Raw genomic sequence first — 22,755 nt, forward strand, 5'->3', positions numbered from 1 at the left:
GAAGTGCGACAGCCATTCTCCCACTGCGAGTAGATTTCATGGTGGGCGGAACCAGTCTTGAATCAATTTTCAAGCATTTCTGCCCTGTACACATGATGCGATTAGGGATAGATTTCGATTCGACATTGAACGGTTTTCAGCCACATTCAATGCCGATTCGATCCCCGTGGCATAGAAATTGGATAGAAAAATAGACTGTGCAGGCAATATTATATAGTACAGATCTATATATGTACTATATAGTCCAAATGGAATGTGTACACTGTGCCATGCGATCGAATAGAAAATTAATCGCACTGTGTGTACGAGGCTTAAGTCTGAATTTGTTATAGCCATACCACAGAATTGTTAGTTGCCTTGGAGACGCGTTTTCCAAATTTCTGTGTGCAAAGTACAGCCGCTGAAATGTATCTTGCCTTTGGTAATACGGTACATAAAACATAGTAAGAAATTAGGATCTGTAGAATGTAGAATACAGGTTGAGTATCCCTTACTCAAAATGCTCGGGACCAGAAGAATTTTGGATAACAGATTATTTCGTATTTCAGAATTTTTTTTTATATTTCAATGATGTATCTTGAATTTATGTTGTATAAACACATCAAAACACATGAAATACACACAACTACACTGCTCAAAAAAATAAAGGGAACACTTAAACAACACAATGTAACTCCAAGTCAATCACACTTCTGTGAAATCAAACTGTCCACTTAGGAAGCAACACTGATTGACAATCCATTTTGCATGCTGTTGTGCAAATGGAATAGACAGCAGGTGGATATTATAGGTAATTAGCAAGGAGTTGTTCTGCAGGTAGTGACCACAGACCACTTCTCAGCTCCTATGCTTTCTGGCTGATGTTTTGGTCACTTTTGAAAGCTGACGGTGCTTTCACTCTAGTGGTAGCATGAGACTGAGTCTAAAACCCACACAAGTGGCTCAGGTAGTGCAGCTCATCCAGGATGGCACATCAATGCAAGCTGTGGCAAGAAGGTTTGCGGTGTCTGTCAGCATAGTTGCCAGAGCATGGAGGCGCTACCAGGTGACAGGCCAGTACATCAGGAGACGTGGTTTAGGTCGTAGGAGGGCAACAACCCAGCAGAAGGACAGCTACCTCCGCCTTTTTGAAAGGAGGAACACTACCAGAGCCCTGCAAAATTACCTCCTGCAGGCCACAAATGTGCATGTGTCTACTCAAATGGTCAGAAAGAGACTCTATGAGCGTGGTATGAGGGCCTGACGTCCATAGGTGGGGGTTGTGCTTACAGCCCAACACCGTGCAGGACGTTTGACATTTGCCAGAGAACACCAAGATTGGCAAATTCACCACTGGCACCCTGTGCTCTTCAGAGTAAACCTGCTTTCATCTGTGAGCACATGTGACAGAGTCTGGAGACGCCAAGGAGAACATGCTGAAGGATGTTGCAGGCAGCAGAACGACCGGTTTGGCAGTGGGTCAGTAATGGTGGGGGTGGCATTACTTTGGAGGGCCGCACAGCCCTCCATGTAATCACCAGAGGTAGCCTGACTGCCATTAGGTACCACAATGAGATCCTCAGACCCCTTGTGAGACCATATGCTGGTGTGGTTGGCCCTGGGATCCTCCTAATGCAAGACAATGCTAGACCTCATGTCTAGCATTGATGCTATGGACTGGCCCGCCTGTTCCCCAGACCTGAAATCAATTGAGCATCTAGACATCATGTCTCGCTCCATCCACCAATGCCACGTTGCACCACAGACTGTCCAGGAGTTAACGGATGTTTTAGAACAGGTCTGGGAGGAGATCCCTCAGGAGACTATCCGCCACCTCATCAGGAGCATGCCCAGGTTTTGTAGGGAGGTCATACAAGCACGTGGAGGCCCCCCCCCCCCACACACACACACACACACTACTGAGCTTCATTTTGACTTGTTTTAAGGACATTACATCAAAGTTGGATCAGCCTGTAGTGAGTTTTTCGACTTTAATTTTGAGTGACTCCAAATCCAGACCTCCATTGGTTAATAAATTTGATTTCCATTGATAATTGTTTGTGTGACTTTGTTGTCAGCACATTCAACTATTTAAAGAAAAAAGTATTTAATAAGAATTTTTCCTTCATTCAGATCTAGGATGTGTTATGTTAAGGTTTCCTTTATTTTTTGAGCAGTGTATATATTATTTGTGCTTAAAACAAGGTTTCAAAACATGAAAATAGTTTGTGTACTATCTCATATACTGAATTTGATTGCCAAGCAATCATTTTCTTGCAGCTATTTAGTGCCAGTTACAGATCATGTCCTCAGTAGTGCTGTTACAAATGTCCCCAGTAGGTTTCTAACAAAAAAAAAAAAAAAAAAGGTACTTGTGTATTATCACGGCGCCCACGATATTCAGTCGTATGGCATTGTATTCCATTTAAAATTGTATACCATTGTATATGGCATACAATGCAATGAGATGCAATTTTAAATTGTATATACAATCTCTAATTGTATAAGCACCTTAATAGGTGCTTACAATGTTAAAATACACCCCCACGCCACTGCCACTATCAACGCCAACCCGAAGCGTGGCGAGCGAAGCGGTACGCGTCCTCCGATCTTTTCATACCCCCACTATCCACGTCGAGTTGACTTTATATAGTGTGGCGAGCGCATTACTTCACATGTATTCCGCATCCACTCGCCACGCTTCGGGCTCGGTGGCTCGCCACACTATATAAAGTCGACTCCACACCGACGTGGATAGTGGAGGTATGAAATGGTCGGAGGACGCGTACCGCGTTGATAGCACGGGTGGCGTGGGGGTGCTTTTAACATTGTAAGCACCTATTACGGTGCTTATACAATTATTTATCTTATAGGGGGCACATTTAACATTGAAAACACCCATTAGGGTGCTTATACAATTTAAAATCTTATACCATTGTATATGCCATACAATTCGATGGTATACAATTTGAAATTGTATAACATCTGCTAACATTGTATCGCATCGCATACCATCATATGCGATGCGATGGGCGCCGTGATAATACACAAGTACCAAAAAATATATATATTTTTTCACTTTCTGCAATGTATGGTTTTTGGAATAATAAGGGATACTCAACCTATATACTAAAACATTAGTCATATCTATTTTTACATGGTTACTTTACCCAAGTGCCACTTCCAAAGTACACATATGTCTTTGAGGAGAGCAACAAGCGAAATTAAAATCTAGAAAATGGGAATGCCAGAGCTTAGAAATAATCATAAGGTGAATGAGAGAATGATTAGAAAATAAGGGAATGATTTGCTAATTTGTTTGTTAGATGTAGACCATTTACCTTTTTATATGTGGTTTCTCCTGAAGCATCAACTCCACGATGCCCAATCTTTTTACCAGTCCCAGGCTGCCCAGATAATGAGGAAACCTGTTAAAAAATAATAATAATTATATTATATAACAAAAAGAATAAAGCCATCAACAGTACAGGAGACACACAGGAAAAGTAAAACTATTAAAGTTGGATGATCTGTTGGCTGTCTTGTCCAACCCGGCTGTCTCAATCCCTAACCTGATGTTGCAAAAGTTTTTTTTCTTTTTTCTAATTTTAAAATCAGTGAATCTGTTAGCTTCTTCCCACTCTTTGCAAGGGTTTAAACAATCTTCCGCTTTAACTGGCATCTTGCGAGTCAAATATCTTGGTGATACCTTGCATACTAACCTCCCATCTATTTGGATTATAAACGGCTAGGACGGATTAGTGTTAAAATACTTCCCAGGTTCCTCGAACATCTCCAAACCTTGCCTATACATTTGCCCAAAGGCTAGGCTACAAAATTTGCATAACGTAGTTAAAGATCTTGTTTGGGGAAATAATGCTTCATGGTTTCAGCATGCTCTCCTTTTTAGGCATAGATGTATATTGGGGGGGGGGGATTCAATTACCACACTTGTCAGCATACGGAGTAAGGTATTGGAGTGGTCTCAGACAATGGATATTAAGCAGTAGGTTCAATTAGAGAATGATATTTGCCCACACATCTCGCAGTAAACTTGACGGTCCAAGGTCCCTATTATCTCCCATTCTACGGTTGGAATACATTGTGGCAGTTGTAATATTCTTGTATAACTTAATAAACAGTATACAATTTGTTGTGTCTATTAGCATTATATATACACACACCTCTGGTGTGGTTATGCACACATTAAATACCTTTAAGAGAGTATACAACTATATATACACACACTATTGTATTGTGGCCTTAGGTACAAAAACGGTACTTGTGTAATAACTGGGTGCCCGATTTTGAGATCGGGTCGGAAAAAATCGCATCACATGCAACCAAATCACATCGCATGCACGCAATTTTCCATAGGATTCAATGTTAAAATGGTCCTGTTCATTTCCCCATTATCCAAGTGTTGATTTTATATAGCGTGGCGAGCCACCGAGCCCGAAGCGTGGCGAGTCCCACGAGGGGACGCGGAATACATTTTAAGTAATCTGCGTCCGCTCGCCACGCTATATAAAATCAACTCTATGCCCACTTGGATAGTGGGGAAATGAACAGGACCATTTTAACATTGAATCCTATGGAAAATTGCATTGCATCACATCTGATTGTATGCCTTAAGTTAAGGCATACAATCAAATAATCGGGCGCCCAGATATTACACAAGTACCACAAAAACAGATTTAATCAACAAAGAGAAAATATAAACAGCAAAAATAGTTACAATAAGACTATAACAAAAATAGGATTTTAATACCTACCGGTAAATCCTTTTCTCAGAGTTCTTATGGGATACAGGGAAGTCGTTCATAACGATGGGGAAAGAGGGTTTCCGTAGGAGACAGGCACTATAAAACTTTATACAGGGTCATTCTTTAAACCTGCAGAGCTCGGGGGGGGCGTGACCTGGTGAGAGAGGGAGACAGACGTGCCCTACAGAGCTCTCTCCAGACGCGGGTAAAACATAGCCTTTATCCCCCCAGAAAAAAAAGCTCACACTGCTGGATCCCGCTTTACCTGAGGGTCCGGACTGACATCCGAGCTGGCTGCGGGGCTCGAGGGGGATCCGTGTGGCTGATAGTGGACAACGGCGGTGGCAGACAAGCGGTGCAGGAGAGACGGCGTCTGGCGCTGGCCGGAACTCTGACGGCTTCCGGCGCACAGAGCAGAGACACACGCCGGGCGGCAGCCGCAGGTGAACGAGCGGGGAGAGAGCCTCGCTGGGGCTTGGAGACGGGACACTCTGGAGTAGAGATACGGACGGAGGAGAAGCGTGTGGCTGCTCTAACGGACACACAGCGCTCACGCTTACCCGCCTCACCAGACATCAACCCGGTCCCGGCACTTGAAGCAGCTGAGAAGGAGAAGTGCGGTGCAATTGCCAACAAGCACGCACGGACCTCCGACCACTATTTACACCAGACTCCGGGATATAGAGGGCAGAGAGAGCCAAAACCACAGGCGGAGGAGAAAGTCTGGGAAGCAGAAAACGCACAGCAGAGGGTGAGACGCCCGGTGGGCCTATGTGACATGCTGAATGTATACTGGTGGCAGAAGATATATTAAATAAGAGGAGGTGGATTAAAAAGGAAAGAATATAATAAGGAGAAAGGAAAAGAAAGGGAAAAAGAAGGAAAAAGAAATCTGCTGAGCTCACATAATAGACACTCATTAGAAAATAAGCCTGATGGAAGAGCTATAAGACTTGTTAAATAACTGGTTGGAAATTATTACTCCAATATATAAGAGATTACTGCTAGACTGTTGGGAAATCTGTACTAATCCCCGTCGATAAACTGCATAAGACCTGACAACAGATCAAGGGCAGGAAACCAACATCTCTAACTCACAGAAGTTGTAGCACCATCGGGCTACGGGCACCTATTTAATATCAAACCCTGCTGGAGAGTGTATAAATCTGCTTGGGACTGAAAGCTATTATCTTAAACAGCAGAAATTGCAGAAATTTGCTGCCAAGTGGTAGATACACACTATAAGATTTGCTAAATAATCTGCTGGAAAACCATACTTTAATTTATAAAAATTGCAGAGACTCATAGCCAGATTGTTTGACAACAAATAAGGGGTAGGAAGTCAATATATTTCTAACTCCAGCCTATGAAAGCTGCAGAAGATTTATTACCGGCCCGCAGACCCTCATATAATATCAAGATCTGCTGAGAATTATACAGATCTGCCAACAAACCTGGGGATTGAAATTCAAAACCTTAAACAGCAGAAATCACAGTGACTTGCTGCCAGGTCGCAGATATATATTCAGCATAAAAAAAAAAAAAAAAAAAGGAAAGATAAAATCTGCTAAATAAATTGCGGGAAATTACTATTCCAAAAATTGCAGAGATCCATTACCCGCCTGCCCGCTTGGTGCTAGACTAGAGAGAATTACATAAGTTGGAGAGATCTGTACTGGACCGGCAGAGTCTTACTCCTATGGTGAAGCGAGTACCCTGAGTATTACGGACATCTCAGTTTTTCCTTTTGTTTTTTTTTTGTTTTTTTCTGTTTTTTTTTTTTGTTTTTTTTTTTTTCTCCTAAACTCTAAGGAAAACGGCACAGAATTGCTAATAAAGTTGAGGTGGAAAGCTATTATCCTCACTTTATAGAAAGTACAGAAATTTACGTATTGACCAGCTAGCTCCGGTATATCGTGACACAGGTATCAGGGAGGCCAGTGAAGACTGAGGGAGAAATCCAACATACTCTCCAAAATGGATAAATACGTTGGAAAAGCTTCAAAAAATTCACAAGCGGCTAAAACTGGCAGAGGGCGAGGACGAGAGAATTCAACATTAGAGACCCCTGCTTCACCAGCAAATTCTCAACAATCCTGGTCCAATAAATCATCTACTGAGATACCACAAGTATTCACAACAGAAGAAATTACAAACATACTATCATCGTTACTAGACAAGAAGCTGGCACCACTAAAAGAATCATTAGATGCAGCTCTTATCCAGATAAACAAACAAGAACAACGCATCTCTACGGCTGAACAACGTATCTCAGATTTAGAAGATGATCTAGCCATAACGCGTACTACGCTAGAAGAAAATACAAAAATCTTAACAACAATGCAAGATAAACTAGAAGACCTCGAAAATAGAAACAGAAGGAATAATGTGAGAATTATCGGGGTACCAGAATCCGTCAAGCCATATGAATTAATGCAATTTGCGACCCAATGGTTGCTCAAAGAACTGGGCATAACCACAACATGTAATAACTTACAGATTGAAAGAATACATCGAATTGGACCGGACAGACAAACCACAAGAGACAGACCAAGACCCGTAATAATGCGAATATTAAATTATGCAGATAAAGCTCGACTAATGGATGCTTACCGAAAACATTCCAACTTAATGTACCAAGATGAGAAGATTCTGTTGTTTCAGGACTTTTCCTACATGGTGGCCACAAAACGCCGTGAGTTTTCACCTATATGCAAATGCCTATTTGAATCTGGATACAAGTTTGCACTTCTGTACCCGGCTAAATTGAAAATCAACCATGACGGGAAAGCATATATATTCGATTCCCCACAAGCTGCAAAAAAGTATGTGGACACTCTGATATCACCAAAATCCCCCCGCAAGGAAGGAGCAGACTGAGGCAGATTGAGTATAAAATTTGCTTTCATCATATCTCCCCTTTTTCTTCTTCCTTTTTCTTCTTAAACTGCATTATAGTCATATTCAAGCGTTAATGGAAAAAAAATGTTTGGGAAAATGTTTTAATTTGGAGTGTAGAGGAAATATGGGAATTTTTTGCTTTCCCCACCTTTTCTTTCTGTCCTATTTCTCCCTTTTTTGTAATATTTTTTATATAGGGATTAAATGGATGGGAGAATTGGTGTGGAAGGAACAAAACAATATACATAAAAGTATTGATGTGAATGTAAAACTTTGGCAGCAAAAAAATCACAAAAACAGAATAATATCTGGGTTCGAGGGGGAGGGGGAGAGGGGGATGAAGGGAGGGGGGGAGGGGAGGAGGGAGGGGGGGGGAATTGATTGTTTAAAGAGGTTAAAAAGTAGTTCTAATAGTAGAAATGTTTATGATAATGTAAGGAATAATCAAGCTGTTAAATATCTAAAACCCAATTATCCGTACGCTGGGACGGATAGGGCTAAGATATATGTACAAATCAAATACATGAGGCCAAAAGAAGGTGTGGGTTGAAATGCCAGAAACCAAAACAAATCAGGAAAAAAGAGAGATCAAGTTTGTGACATGGAATATAGAGGGCATTAACACCCCAGTAAAAAAAAAGAAAATATTAACAGCACTTAAACGGATGAAACCAGATGTCGTTTTTCTACAAGAAACGCACTGGAGAACATCAGATAAGAATACTTTTAGAGATTCATGGACAGGTAGCTATTATACTGCATCGTTTAATTCCAAACGCAGGGGAGTATTAATTATGTTTCATAAACAATTACAACATCAAGTTAAGTCTATCCTTAGTGACCCAGAGGGCCGGTATCTATTCTTGAAAGTAGAAATTCAGGAGGTACAATATACACTGGCCACGATATACGCCCCCAATAGCCCTAACGCTTCATTTTTTACCACTATTTATACAAAACTAATTGATTGGGCAGAAGGAGAGATCATATTGGGTGGAGATTTTAATTGTGTCCAATCAACTGGTTTAGATAGGACGTTTTCCACTAATACTCAAAAGAATAACCCATCCACTTTATCACTATTATCCAACGCATTACACTTATGTGATCCCTGGCGCACTCACTATCCGATTAACCGCGAATATACCTTTTTTTCTCACCCACATAATTCTTCATCACGGATTGATTTTTGGCTGGTCACAGAAACACTAATAAGTAAAATTGTCCAAACACATATTGAACCAATTATAATATCAGATCACGCACCTGTTTGGTTTACCTTAACACTACCCCGACCTATAGTTAAATCATTTAATTGGAGATTCCCTTCACATATGGAAAAATCAATAGACTTTTGCACACACTTAAATCTAGCGTTCCAAAATTATTCTAATGATAATATATCACACAAAGAGGATATTAATTTATTTTGGGCCACCTCAAAACCAGTAGTGAGAGGGCAAATACTGGAGTATATGTCGAGGAGACGTCGTCTTCTAACTTCACAACTAAAAGACTTAGGGACAAACTTGACAGAAACATATAATACATTTCTGCTAAATGAAACAACAGAAAATCAAGAAGAATATAAAAAGGCTAAACAACTATATGATATGGTCTGTACGGAGAAGGCACAATTTGCATATAACAATCAGCGTAATAAATTTTTTAGAAGAGGTAATAAAACGGGTAAAATATTAGCCAATTTGATTAGACCTTACTCTTCAACCTCATTTATTAAACAAATAGGTACAACAGATGACAATAAAACAACGGATACCACTCAAATCTCAGAGACCTTTGTACAATATTATAAATCCTTATACACTGCACCAATAGATGACCCTGCAATAGGGATGGATTTTCTTAAAAAAGCTAAATTACCTACTTTAACAGAAGAGGAAAGGAAATACTTAACTGAACCGATTACTGATAAAGAAATATTTTCAATAATAAAATTATTGAAAAAAGGGAAATCCCCCGGACCTGATGGACTGGGGGCAGAATATTATAAGATACTAGCCCCGCAAGTAGTTCCCCATTTAACAACATTATTTAATTCACTATTAACAGGCCATACGCCACCTTCTGGGTTTAACGAGGCAAGAATAGTGGTATTCCCTAAACCTAATAAAGACCCTACGTTGGTACAATCATACCGCCCAATAGCGTTACTAAATCAAGATATGAAGATATTTACAAAACTGATAGCGGATCGCTTACAATATGTATTACAACGTACTTTACATCCTGCCCAAAATGGCTTTGTGAAGGGCAGAACGTCGGTACACAACATACGAATGTTAATGGCTGCGATCCATCACGCTCAGAAAACAAAACTTTGCAATGCATTAGTAGTAAGTTGTGACGCCGATAAGGCATTTGACCGGGTATCGTGGACCCATATCCAACGGACATTGCAAATACAAAAATTTGGATCCCAATTTATAGAAATATTTCGTATGTTGTATAACCGACCAATGACATTTCTAACAATAAATGGGCTCAATTCCCCCAGGTTTCAATTGTACAGAGGTACACGACAAGGGTGCCCGCTATCACCATTATTTTTTAATATTGCATTAGATTCACTAATCCGTACATGTGAATTGGAAACATCTTGGGAAGGAATAAAGATAGGGACTTATAACATCAAAATATCGGCATTCGCTGATGATCTATTGTTGTATATTAAAGAACCAAAATTTTGCATGTCCAGATTAATGAATATTTTTCAAATATTTCATCAGATATCAGGTTTTTTAATTAACCACCATAAGTCAGAAGCCTTAGCGATAGGTACAAATACTATAAATCAGGGAGACCAGAGATTCCCCTTTACTTGGGCGAAAGACAGTATGCGTTACTTGGGATTACGTATTCCACAAAAGATAACAGATATGTACAGCTATAATATTATCTATGGCATAAAACAAATGCTAAAAGATTTTACAAAGTGGCAATATCTACCTCTTTCATACTATGGAAGATGCCATTTATATAAAATGGTATCATTCCCACGCCTCCTATATATTTTACAGATGATGCCTTTTTTGGTTGCCAAACGGGACGTACATACTATAAATCAAGCACTAACAAAATTTATATGGTCAAATAAACGACCGAGAATCTCATTATTTAAACTACAACAACCAATAACATTAGGAGGGGTGAACCTGCCATCAGTAGAAGAATATGCAATGGCAGCTAATTATAGATATGCGCTAGATTGGGCAAGAGGCATAAATAATTATGTTAACTTAGATCTGGAACAATCCATGATACCACAAACCGACCTAAGTGCCATTTTACACACCCCACTTAATTCTTTAAATGTGGAAATAAAAAACAACCCATTGTTATACACTACATGCTTGGCATGGCAAATTTTGAGAAAACGAAGGAGACTACCCATACAAATCTCGGGGTTTAGATCATTATTAGATAATGTACAATTTCCAGCTGGTGAAAATAATGCCACTATCCGTAGCTGGCATAGACAAGGTTTACGCTGTATATACCAATTTATGGATAAAAATGGTTTCAATATTCTAACTTTGGACCAGTTAAAAAGTAAATATCCAGACATAGATTTCCCATATTTTGCCTATTTTCAAACACGAAGCTACATACAAGATATATTACCCCAATTAAGGATAATAGATAGTACATTTCCACTGGATAGAGTGATACGACTTAAACAAGATTGTGGATATTCTACATCATTAATACAGGACTTAACCAGGAGAAAAATAGATCTCCAAAAAATAAAGACAGGACTTGCCAAATGGCAAGATACATCTGAAAATATAAATATACAAAAGATCATACAATGGAATAATAAATTAAAAAAACAATTAGTATCCTCATCATATACGGAGATGCAAGACAAAATACTCCATCGAGCATACTATACACCCAAATTGAGATATCTAACTGGGGCATCAGACAACTCAAGATGTTTTAAATGCAATATGGAAAATGCAGATATTATACACTGCATGTGGGAATGCCCGATAATACAAACTTTTTGGGGGGAAGTCCAGAAATATATAAATAACGAAATAGGGATTCCATTTGTTGTATCAAAACACTGGGCGTTTTGGAATCACTATACACCCCAGAATAAAAAGGTAACACAGAATACAAAACAATTATTAGCCCGAATAGCAGCAGCGGCTAAAAAGGCGATTTTATCCCAATGGATAAATAATGAACCAATACCTATAGCTCTAATGACATCTAGACTCCAGTTTCTATATCAGATGGATTGGGCAGAGTGCATTCTAGAGGTGGAAATCAAATCTAACAAATTTTTTGCTATATGGCTATTATATATAAAAACATTACAAATGACAACTAAAGATCAAATACGTAAAATAGTGGGAAAAACTACATGGTATAATACAAGACTATTAGCTACAGGAACTACACCATTTTAGAAAAATACATATCATATCATAAAGATTTGAATGGGGGGGGGGGGGAGGGGGGTGGGCGGGGAGAAGAGGAGAGGGACGGACCCAGAGAGAATAAATGTATATTTAGTTTGGTTGAAGGATGAAGATAGGAACCAATAAATAAGGATATGGGCGACTTAATGCTTATTAATTATAAATTGGTTTAATGTAATATATATAAAACACTTCAAATGATGTACATTGTAAACAAATATTTTGGAATATGAGATGTGATATATATGCATGAAAACAAAACATGTAAAATGCAAATGTTTATGAAATATGTAATTTTAATTTTTATACATTAATAAAGAAATATAAAAAAAAAAAAAACTTTATACAGGGTGTACTGGCTCCTCCCCTCTGTTCCCCTCCCTCTAGCCAGTTAATAGAAACTGTGCCGAAGGAGAAGTACAATATGAGAGGAATATGTGTAATATTTAACGTGGTGAGATTCATCCAGCACACCCAGACATAACTTTCAACATACAGAGACCACTGTAGCGACCACAGAACACGTGGAAGTCTCAGGGCCTTAATAATATGTCAACTATTGATAACATTTGTAAATTTTGTGTCCCAACTGGGACAATTTGATAGAAATGTCACCTAAGTGACAACATAAACTCGTGAACAGCTGAGGTACACGATGTAAACAATAAAGGTTACCCTTGTAACCTTCACCCTCATGACCGCCAGGAACACAGGGTAATGAAAGGACCCAGTATTGGTCCACGGCTCACCAGAGTGAGTAAGGCAAAACTCCGCACAGAGGCGGGCGCCCTGTATCCCATAAGAACTCCAAGAAAAGGATTTACCGGTAGGTATTAAAATCCTATTTTCCCTTACATTCTTATGGGATACAGGGAAGTCGTTCATAACGATGGGGATATACCAAAGACATCAGAACGGGCGGGATTGTGCGGAGATTGCCGCAGCACCGCTTGCCCAAACTGAGTATCTTCAGTGGCCAAAGCATCAAATTTGTAAAACTTGACAAAAGTGTGTTGGTCTGACCATGTAGCGGCTCTACACAATTGTAAGGCCGACACTCCTCGGGCAGCCGCCCAGGAAGTCCCCACTGAACGAGTTGAGTGGGCTTTCACCCCAGCAGGCATAGGAAGCTTCGCCACCACATAAGCCTGTTTAATGGTTGCACAGATCCAGCGTGCAATAGACTGCTTGGAAGCAGGGCGCCCGATTTTTTGGGCATCATATAAGACAAAAAGTCCTTCAGTCTTTCGAATTCTTGCCGTTCTCCGGATATACACACGGAGAACCCGAACCACATCCAAAGCTGTCGGCACTTCAGACTGAGGGCCACTAGCCAGAACCACAATTGGTTGGTTCACGTGGAACGCTGACACCACCTTGGGAAGAAAACGCGGATAAGTGCGTAATTCTGCCCTGTCTTCATAGAAGATCAGATAAGGGCTCTTGCAGGTTAACGCCCCCAGCTCAGAGAACCACCTAGCCGAGGCTAAGGCTTATAAGACCACTGTCTTCCATGTAAGATATTTTAAATCTATTTCCTCCAGCGGTTCGAACCAGGAGGATCGTAGGATCATCAGAACTACATCCAAGTCCCATGGTGGAGTAAGGGGCCACACAAAAGGAGGCTGTATATGCAAGATGCCTTGCAGAAATGTCTGTACTTCAGGTATATTAGCCAGCTTCTTTTGGAAAAAGACAGATAGTGCCGATACCTGCACTTTCAAGGAGCCTAAACGTAGGCCCAGATCCAAGCCAGATTGGAGGAATCTAAGGAATCTTTCAAGTTTAAACTCCGCCGGAGCAAACTTCCCTTGTTCACACCATCCTACATATCTCCTCCAGATATGATGGTAATGTGCAGCCGTTACTGGCTTCCTAGCACTCGTCATGGTCTTGATGACTGATGTGTGAAATCCTTTCTCTGTTAGGATCTGCTGCTCAACCTCCAGGCCGTCAAACGAAGCTGCTCTAAGGCCTGGAAGACGCACGGACCTTGCATGAGCAGGTCTCTTTGCAGAGGTAGACGCCACGAGTCCCTTTGAAGACTTAGAAGATCTGGGTACCACGTCCTTTGTGGCCAGTCCGGAGCCACTAGGATGACTTCGGCTCCGTCTCTCCTTATCTTCCTTAACACCCGAGCCACTAGGGGAATCGGCGGGAAGACATAAATCAGGCTGTTGAACGCCCACGGTATGGAGAGGCCATCCACTCCCTCTGCCTGAGGGTCTCTCGCCCTGGAGAAGTACCTGGACACTTTCCAATTGTGTCTCGATGCCATCATGTCTACTAGTGGGGTCCCCCACCGAGCCACCAGAGCACTGAACACCTGGTGGTGTAGACTCCATTCCCCGGGGTGAAGCTCGTGGCGACTGGGGAAGTCGGCTTCCCAGTTGTCCACCCCGGGTATGAATATGGCAGATAGAGCCTGACAGTGACTCTCTGCCCAGGACAGGATCTTTGTTGCTTCCCGCATGCAGGACCTGCTTTTGGTCCCGCCCTGCCTGCTCAGAAACGCCACAGTAGTGGCATTGTCTGATTGGAAGCAGACAGCCTGCCCGCTGAGGAGAGTGGCTGCCTCCAGGATTGCATAATACACAGCATGTAACTACAGGTTGTTGATATGGAGACGTGTTTCCCAGTAGGTCCATTTGCCCTGAAAGGACTGACCCATGGTTACAGCACCCCATCCCAGAAGGCTCGCATCCGTGGTGACTAAGACCCAATTTTGGATGCCAATCCTTCGCCCTGCCAGCAGGTTGAGCGTGGAGCCACCACTGGAGTGATAGTCTCGTCCGAGATGACAACACAATCTTCCGATGCATCTGAAGATGTGAACCGGACCATTTGCTCAGGAGATCGAGCTGGAAAATCCTGCTGTGAAACCTCCCGAATTGAAGGGCCTCGAAGGAGGCCACCATCTTTCCTAGAAGGACAATGCACTGGTGCACTGACACCTGGGGGGTTTTCAACAGGTCTGTGACCAGCTGTTGAATGGCCACAATCTTTTCTTGTGGCAGGAACACTCATAAGAGCCGTATCCAACACCATCCCCAGAAACTGGAGTCTCTGCAAAGGGATCAGAGAGGACTTTCTGTAAGGCTGCCTGCAGCTCCTCCGACGACCTCGCCTTTACAAGCAGGTCGTCCAAGTATGGTATGACACAGATCCCTTGTTTCCTGAGAACCACCATCATCTCCGCCATCACCTTGGTGAATATGCGCGGGGCTGAGGACAGGCCGAACGGCAGTGCGCGGAACTGATAGTGATCGTTCAGCAGCGCAAACCTCAGATATTTTTGATGAGGTGGCCAAATTGGGATGTGAAGGTAGGCGTCCTTCACATCCAAAGATGCCAAGAACTCCCCTTCCTTCAGTGCCGCTATCACGGCCCGCAAGGACTCCATCTTGAACTTGGTTACAGACAAGAATGGGTTCAGGGATTTTAGGTTTAGTATTGGTCAAACTGACCCGTCCGGTTTTGGGACCACAAATAAATTTGAATAATAACCCTGCCCCCTTTCAAGGGGAGGGACCGGGGTTATTACTCTGGCCTGTATTAGTTTTTGGATTGCGTGCTGCAATACCATTTGGTCCACTGGGGACACTGGAAGGCCTGATTTGAAAAACCTGTGAGGTGATTGTATTGCAAACTCCAGCTTGTAGCCGTGCAAAATAAGAGCCCGTACCCAAGAATTGAGGCACGAGGCCTCCCAAACATGGCCGAAGAATGCCAGTCTGGCTCCCACCTCGACCGGAGCTATAGGTGGAGCCCCACTGTCATGCTGCGGGTTTACTTGCAGCTGCCCCGGATGGCCGCTCTGTGGTGGCCGAAGCAGAAGGCTTCCTGAATTTACCTCGGGAGCCTCTGGCTGCATTTGAACCACCCCTGGCTTTTGGGCGGAATTTGCCGGTCCGAAAGGACTGCTGGGTGTGAGAAGGAAAAGGACGCTTGGGCGCCTTTGGGGTCAATGGCAGGAAGGTGGACTTCCCTGCTGTGGCTTTAGAGATTAACTCATCTAAATCGCTGCCAAACAACCGTTCGCCTGTGAAGGCAAGGTTTTCTACACTCCGTTTGGAGTCAGCGTCAGCCATCCACTGCCGGAGCCAGAGGGATCTGCGACCCGATACCGCCATGGCTGAGTTACGGCCGTTAATGGCTCCCAACTCTTTTTGCACCTCACACAGAACTTTAGCTGTGTCCTGAATATGGTGTAATTTCTCAGACACCTGCGCCACTGTCATGTCACCCAGAAGGCCCTCCTGAATCTGGGAGGCCCATGTGTATATAGACTTTGCCATATAACAACTTGCTAAAACAGGACGCTGACACGCGGCACTAGCAGTAAAAATGGACTTAAGGGTATTTTCAACCTTTCTGTCCGTGGTGTCTTTCAAAGAGGAAGACCCTGGTACTGGAAGCACCATCTAGACGAGACACAGAGGTATCCACCTCAGGTGGCTCCTCCCACACTTTCCGTCCCGCAGGATCAAATGGAAACGTGGCTTTAAATTTCTTAGCCACTTTAAACCTCATTTCTGGGTTTTTCCATGCTGACTTGAAAGTATTCTCCAAGTCAGTCTGCTCAGGGAAAACAACCTGCTGTTTTTTCTGAGTGTCAAAGAAAGAATCCCCTTCAGAGGACTCAGCTAAGGGAAGGTCAAGCACCTCCCTGATTGCCATAATTAATGGCTCTGTGCCCCGGAGCAGTGACTGTGAAGCATCAGGCTCCTCACCCCCCATGTCTGCTTCTTCATTATCATCCTCATCCCGTCCTCTGCAGAAGATTCAGGGGTTTGAGAGGGTGCACTTCTCTTACGAGATACCCCAGGAGTAGGAGTTATTACATCAACTCTAGCAGAAAGGATTGCAAGCTCCCTCTGCACTCTCTGGGTCTGTGCTGCTGTAGCAGCTAACTGTGTAGTTACAGTTTCTAGCATGGATTTCATCCCTGCTGCCCAGGCAGGCTCCTGTGAGCTGTCCTGTGTGCTACTTTGCTGTCCAGTAAGTTGTGGGGGAACCCCACTACCTTGGGGGGACATGCATGGCTCACAAGTAACTTGTGATGAAGAAGCTGGCACAAACTTATCACTGCACACCATACATGTAAGTTTCCTCACCATTGTGACAAACCAACAATCTCCCCTCACACACAGAGCAAACACAGTGGATATGCAGTGTGATTTAGACACAGATATTTACTATGTGTAGTACTATATGAGTAGTCTATAGCTTAACAAGCTAGTGGGGTAGTGTACAGAGGGTAATGGAGGGGACCAATACACCAAACAACCTGAGCTCTCCAATTTTAAGAGCTGGTATACAGTACAGTAATCGAACAGTACTTTACAGTGTATGCAGGCAAGTGTACAAGTACACAAGCGCTATAAACCTGATGCTGTCTCTGCTAGCAGATTCCCTCTGTTCCACACAGCTGAGGAGTGTCTGGAGCATTACAATGGCATTTCCAGCAGCCAGGGAAGAAGCAGTAAGCAGGTTTTGGTGCCCCTCACAGAGCTATGGTCCCATATGGGCAAGCTCCGCCCAGTGTAATGGCGCCGGAGCTTACCTGCATTTTTATACTGAGACTGACATTGAAAAATGTCCAACCCGTGGTAGTACTCACCACACGACGTCTTCAGACTTGACTAGGGGTGTGCGGCATGCCAGGGGTGTGCGCGCTGCAGCGCAATGCCCGCGGTAACATCACCCACGCAGGACAGTGGTCCTGTGGCAGGGACAGCTCGGTACCATGAAGTGGCCTGCAGCTGAACCCTTCCCCCAGTCTACCACGACGCAGGACTGCTGTTGAGTCCAAAACAGCAGTCCCAAAATAATAAAGAAATTAAACAGAAGATAAAACGCTCTGGAGCTCTTTCTGATGCGTGCTTCTCCTGAGGTTTTATAATGCCTGTCTCCTACAGAAACCCTCTTTTCCCCATCGTTATGAACGACTTCCCTGTATCCCATAAGAATGTAAGAGAAATGATAATTCTACCAATCTAGGTAGTATAAGTACATCTTTGCTGTAAATCTAACAGTCTATAGCAGTGGTTCCCAACCTGTGGTACGCGTACCCCTGGGGGTACGCGTCCACAAGCTTGGGGGTATGCCGCGGCCTGGCCTGCAATGGCGGCCGCGGCAGTCAGACAGGTCGCTGGAGGGGAGGAGAGTGCATTGCGCATCTTTCCTACCCCTCAGTGTGCTTCCCTGTGACTGGCCGCACGTCCGCCAATCAATCAGAGCTTGCGGGCCGGCAGCCAATCAGGAGCCGGCCCGTGAACTTTGATTGGCGGGCAGCCCAGTCACAGTGAAGGGAAGGAGAGATACGCAGTGTGCTGTACTCTACTCTCCTTCCCTGAGAGAAGCAGCGCGGCAGCTACATTGCAGGGGGACACTGGACTGTCCTCTCCCCAGCAGCAGCGTCAATGGTGAGTGTGCTGCTGCTGGGAAATACTATGGGGGCATTGCTGGCACTGTGGGGGCATACCTGGCACCATTGGAGCATATGTGTATCTGGCACTATTGGAAGGCTAACGTATCCGTTGGAATGTCTGTTGCTTCAGTAATAGAGATTTGACAAGGTTCTGTTATTTTATATGCTGTCCGCAGAATGGGCTGAGCTTATATTGTGGTCAAGTGGTTGCACTTTTTTTTTTTCTCGTCATTGCCAGTATGACTTGCCCCTGTTAAGCCGCACCCCTTTTTAGGCCACGCCCCCTAAAAATTTCACGAGGGGGTACTCATAAATGAAAAGCCTAATCAAGGGGTACGGGAGACAAAAAAGGTTGGGAACCACTGGTCTATAGCATTTCAGCAGATGGATATAACATAGGTGGGATAGGTGGAAATTACAGCCAACAAATATAGCTTTTTGTACTGTATACAATGCATCTTATTTCATTGGTCTCAGAGACACACATCCTTCAAGTCATCAATGGCCCATGGACTGGCTTTGTTTAGTATATAATTTCAAGGTTCCGCCTTACAACTAGCATAACTTCTGTACACATACATATCTACTCGTACTCATAACTTGCGAATGCAGTGTGCAATTATTCATCCGTTACTGCTCGTACAATACTGCTTCATATGAAGTCCAAACATAATGATAAGTCAATTATAGATAGATAATATTCTATAGTAATGAGCATGCTCAGCAAAATTTGTGCAAAGTGTACTGTTCTACGCCACTCAAAGCACATGCATATGATAGTTTTGTATACAAGCAATTGCTGAAAAATGGCATAATGTTATTTTCTTTTTTTAAATACTATTTTGAGTATGACAAAGTGTCCTAAGTCCTTCCTTTTGACCCCTCTATCTTCAACATGGATACAATGGGTCAGCCAATTGGTGGACAGGGGAACCTTCCTTTCTTGGGAAATGGACATGGAAAAGTCTTCCATCTGAGATTTGGAGAGAATTTAAACTGAACTACTTGGCGGACTTTGAAAACATGCGTCCGGTCCCTTTACATTCACCGCATATCTCTTGAAGGGTTAGTAAATCCTGATTGAACATACTGTATGTACCCTGTTCTCTCTAAATCAGGCATGTCCAAACTATGGCCCTCCAGCTATTGTGAAACTACACATCCCAGCATGCCTTACCATAGTTTTGCATTCCATAATAGCAAAACTGTGGCAAGGCATGATGGGATTTGTAGTTTCAAAACAGCTGGAGAGCCATAGTTTGGACATGCCTGCTCTAAATATTCCACTGACGGGTATGTGACACGTTCAGGTTTATCTAGCGCACAGGTCTTCAACCTGTGGCCCTCCAGATGTTGTGGAACTACATGTCCCAGCATGCCCTGAGATTTTTTGGCATGCTCTTATAGGAAAAAATGTGGCAATGCATGTTGGAACATGTAGTTTCACAACATCTGGAGGGCCACAGGTTGAAGACCCATGATCTAGCGGAAGATTGTACTAGGATCTTTCAGAGTATACTACTCCAAAGGAGCACAAAACTATTTTTCCGGTCAAATTACATTTGGACTTTCATCGGTTAAATGTTTGCATGGTCATCAGTGTTTATATATTCTTAAAAATAAAGAGGGGCGTAGTCAACAGCCGAAGACACTGGACGCATCTTCTGAGCCCAATACCCTTGCGCACCTTTCCCTGGGCCCCTACACCCTCCCTGAGGGGCCACCACCTCTCCTCCACGGTGCAGACTTCCCTGGTCCCAGGACTGCGTCTCCAGAGATGCTCAGCTGGGCAACTCCGCATATTACAACTGCGGCCTAGATATTCGGCCGCGCCCAGGACTCGCGCCTACCTTAAAGCTGGACGTTGGCCCTACTGCCTTTTGGGATTGGTGCCAACGACCCCATCTACTGGGTCACCAGCCACTGCCTGGGGGTTCCACACCAGCCAAATATGGCGCCATCGGTGAGGCCTGTGCGGCCTGATATGTAGGATATGCTGCCATGCGGCCACCAGACACCTCACCATCCCACCTCTCTCCCCTGGGGGACTCCTGGATCAGGTACTGTGCAAGGGGGTGTAAGGGGTTCACACACAAAATCAGTGCGCTGCCCATACGGAAATGCAATCCAAGGCCTGGAGTATACACCTGCTAGCTCTGGAGCTCCATAGGTTTATTGGCCACACTCCCTTCACCACCTGCATAATCCCTCTATACAGCTGCACCATCTAGTGGCCACAGGGTGTAATTACACCCATCTATACACTGGCTTTCCAGTGTTCCTTCACCCTCATAAGCCTATGTTCCCTTGTTGGTCTACACTTGACTGTCATTTGGAATAAGATGCCCTCGATGCGAAGTGTCACCCAAACGCCACCCTTGCTCTACTTTTACCTGTGCACCTCATGTGACACTCACATAGCTCTGCTTTGTTGTCGATAGTGCGATGGACTTCATTCCCTCATTTCCAGATGTGATGCCTCCCAAATGCAATAAAAGCTGCTCCAAAGTACCTCCAGTGAGCTTCTTCAAGCAATCCTCTCCGTCTCAAGGCTCTATGGGTAAATCCCCTTCAAATACACTACGAACCTTCTTTCTTCTACCAATAACCCGACTAACACTCCACTGATGGTTAGCACTATGAAACAGCTATTTGCCTCCATGTCAAAAGGTCTCACAAGAATTTAAATTGGCCCTGCAAAGCTGCCAACACTGTTGATGCTCTAGGACAACGCATTGACCACGTAGAGAACAAGCTAGACAAGGTGGTAAAATCTCACAATGAGCTCATCTTCTCTACGACATCCAAGTGGAAGTTACAGCTCTTCGTTGGAGATTTGGAAGACAGGTCCTGACGGAATAATTAGAAAATAAGTGGAATCCCAGAATCAGTGTCAAACTCTGATTTAAAGCAGTTTGTTTATCGATGTCTGCACGAAACTACTCGCTACAGTTACCATTACTGACTTTCTTCTGGGGTGAATCCACCACCTTCCCAAAGCGAGAGCAGCTCCGAAAGATGCACCCAGAGATACCCTCATGCATCTCCGCTACTACCACTCTAAGGAACGGATTTTTCTAGTGGCCAGATCAGAGAACAATGTAGAGTCTATACTGGGGTACCTTCAGATTAGCCGCTACACTGACCCTTAGGCTATCTTTGACTTAAGTCATCAGAAATCTGTGAAGGGCGAATATACAATATTGCTGAGGCTTTCCTACTTGCTTTCCTTTTTTTCTTCATTTTTCCATTTCCTTTTTGTTTTGTTTTTATTTGCATTCTTCCCTGAGGTTATTACTAGGAGACATATAGAGACAAACATTGCTATCTCCTCTCCTACAATATAATATATTTACATGTTTATTTCATTACTGGTCTATACTGAAGCTCATCATATCTGAGATTCCTAATGGTTAATGTAATTTTGTTGAATGTCAAAGGCTTAAACACACTAAACAAATGCAGGTTGGCCCTTTCCCATTTTGGCAATTTGAAGGCCCATATTAATGCCATACAAGAAACTAATTTTAGATCTCTCCCCCCCCCCCGTATTCTTTCATCATAAATTCCCCTCATGTTATATGTCCAATGGACCGACTAAAAAAGCTTTACAGAGGCTAAGCAGCTCTCTGAGCATGACGGCAGGTACTTAATTCTGGTGGGGAAACTAAATGATAAACCCATTACTTTAGCCACAATATATGTCCCCAACTCTAGACAGGTTCCCATTATTCAGAAGTTGTGCAACGTTCTACAATGTTGCCTATCGGGCCAATTACTCCTTTTGGGGGATTTCAATATGGTTGTGGACCAGAGTGTAGATAAATCGTCCAAGGTTCGCCACTAAATGTGATAACACTGCTGCTTTTCATCGTGTCATTTATGAATATGAATTATAGGTTATCCAGAGAGCCAGGAACCCTAAAGATAGAGACTTCACATTCTACTCACATGTCCATGGGTCGTTCTCCAGATTAGACCAATCATTCTCAGAAAAGTGGACTTTATAACAGATAAGAAAAGCTTCTATCCTGCCAATTGAATGGTCTGACCACAGTGCCCTGCTTTTAGCTTGGGATCCCCAATCCTTTAGAACACTGCCCTTCCCTTGGCGCTAAGGCGAGCATCTTCTTTCTAATCCTGAAGCTAGAGAAATAAATTGCCCATATGCTCACTATGTATCTGAACACGGACAACCTGACAGACTCTAGATTTACATATT

The 22,755-nt window shown here is 43.2% G+C and overlaps 1 protein-coding gene across 9 annotated transcripts in view; it reads right to left on the reverse strand.

Annotated features, from left to right (window-relative positions):
• Positions 1–22,755, reverse strand: part of PIP5K1C (phosphatidylinositol-4-phosphate 5-kinase type 1 gamma) — a 282,746-nt gene that overhangs the window by 217,140 nt on the left and 42,851 nt on the right. For all 9 annotated transcript variants that reach the window (XM_083179358.1, XM_083179359.1, XM_083179360.1 and 6 more), the window contains exon 3: positions 3,321–3,407. In XM_083179358.1, the coding sequence (XP_083035484.1) occupies positions 3,321–3,407 (87 nt within the window). The remainder of the gene's footprint in view (positions 1–3,320; positions 3,408–22,755) is intronic.

Source organism: Crinia signifera, chromosome 1 (genome assembly GCF_055691185.1).
Source record: "Crinia signifera chromosome 1, ASM5569118v1, whole genome shotgun sequence".
Classification (NCBI taxonomy): domain Eukaryota; kingdom Metazoa; phylum Chordata; class Amphibia; order Anura; family Myobatrachidae; genus Crinia; species Crinia signifera.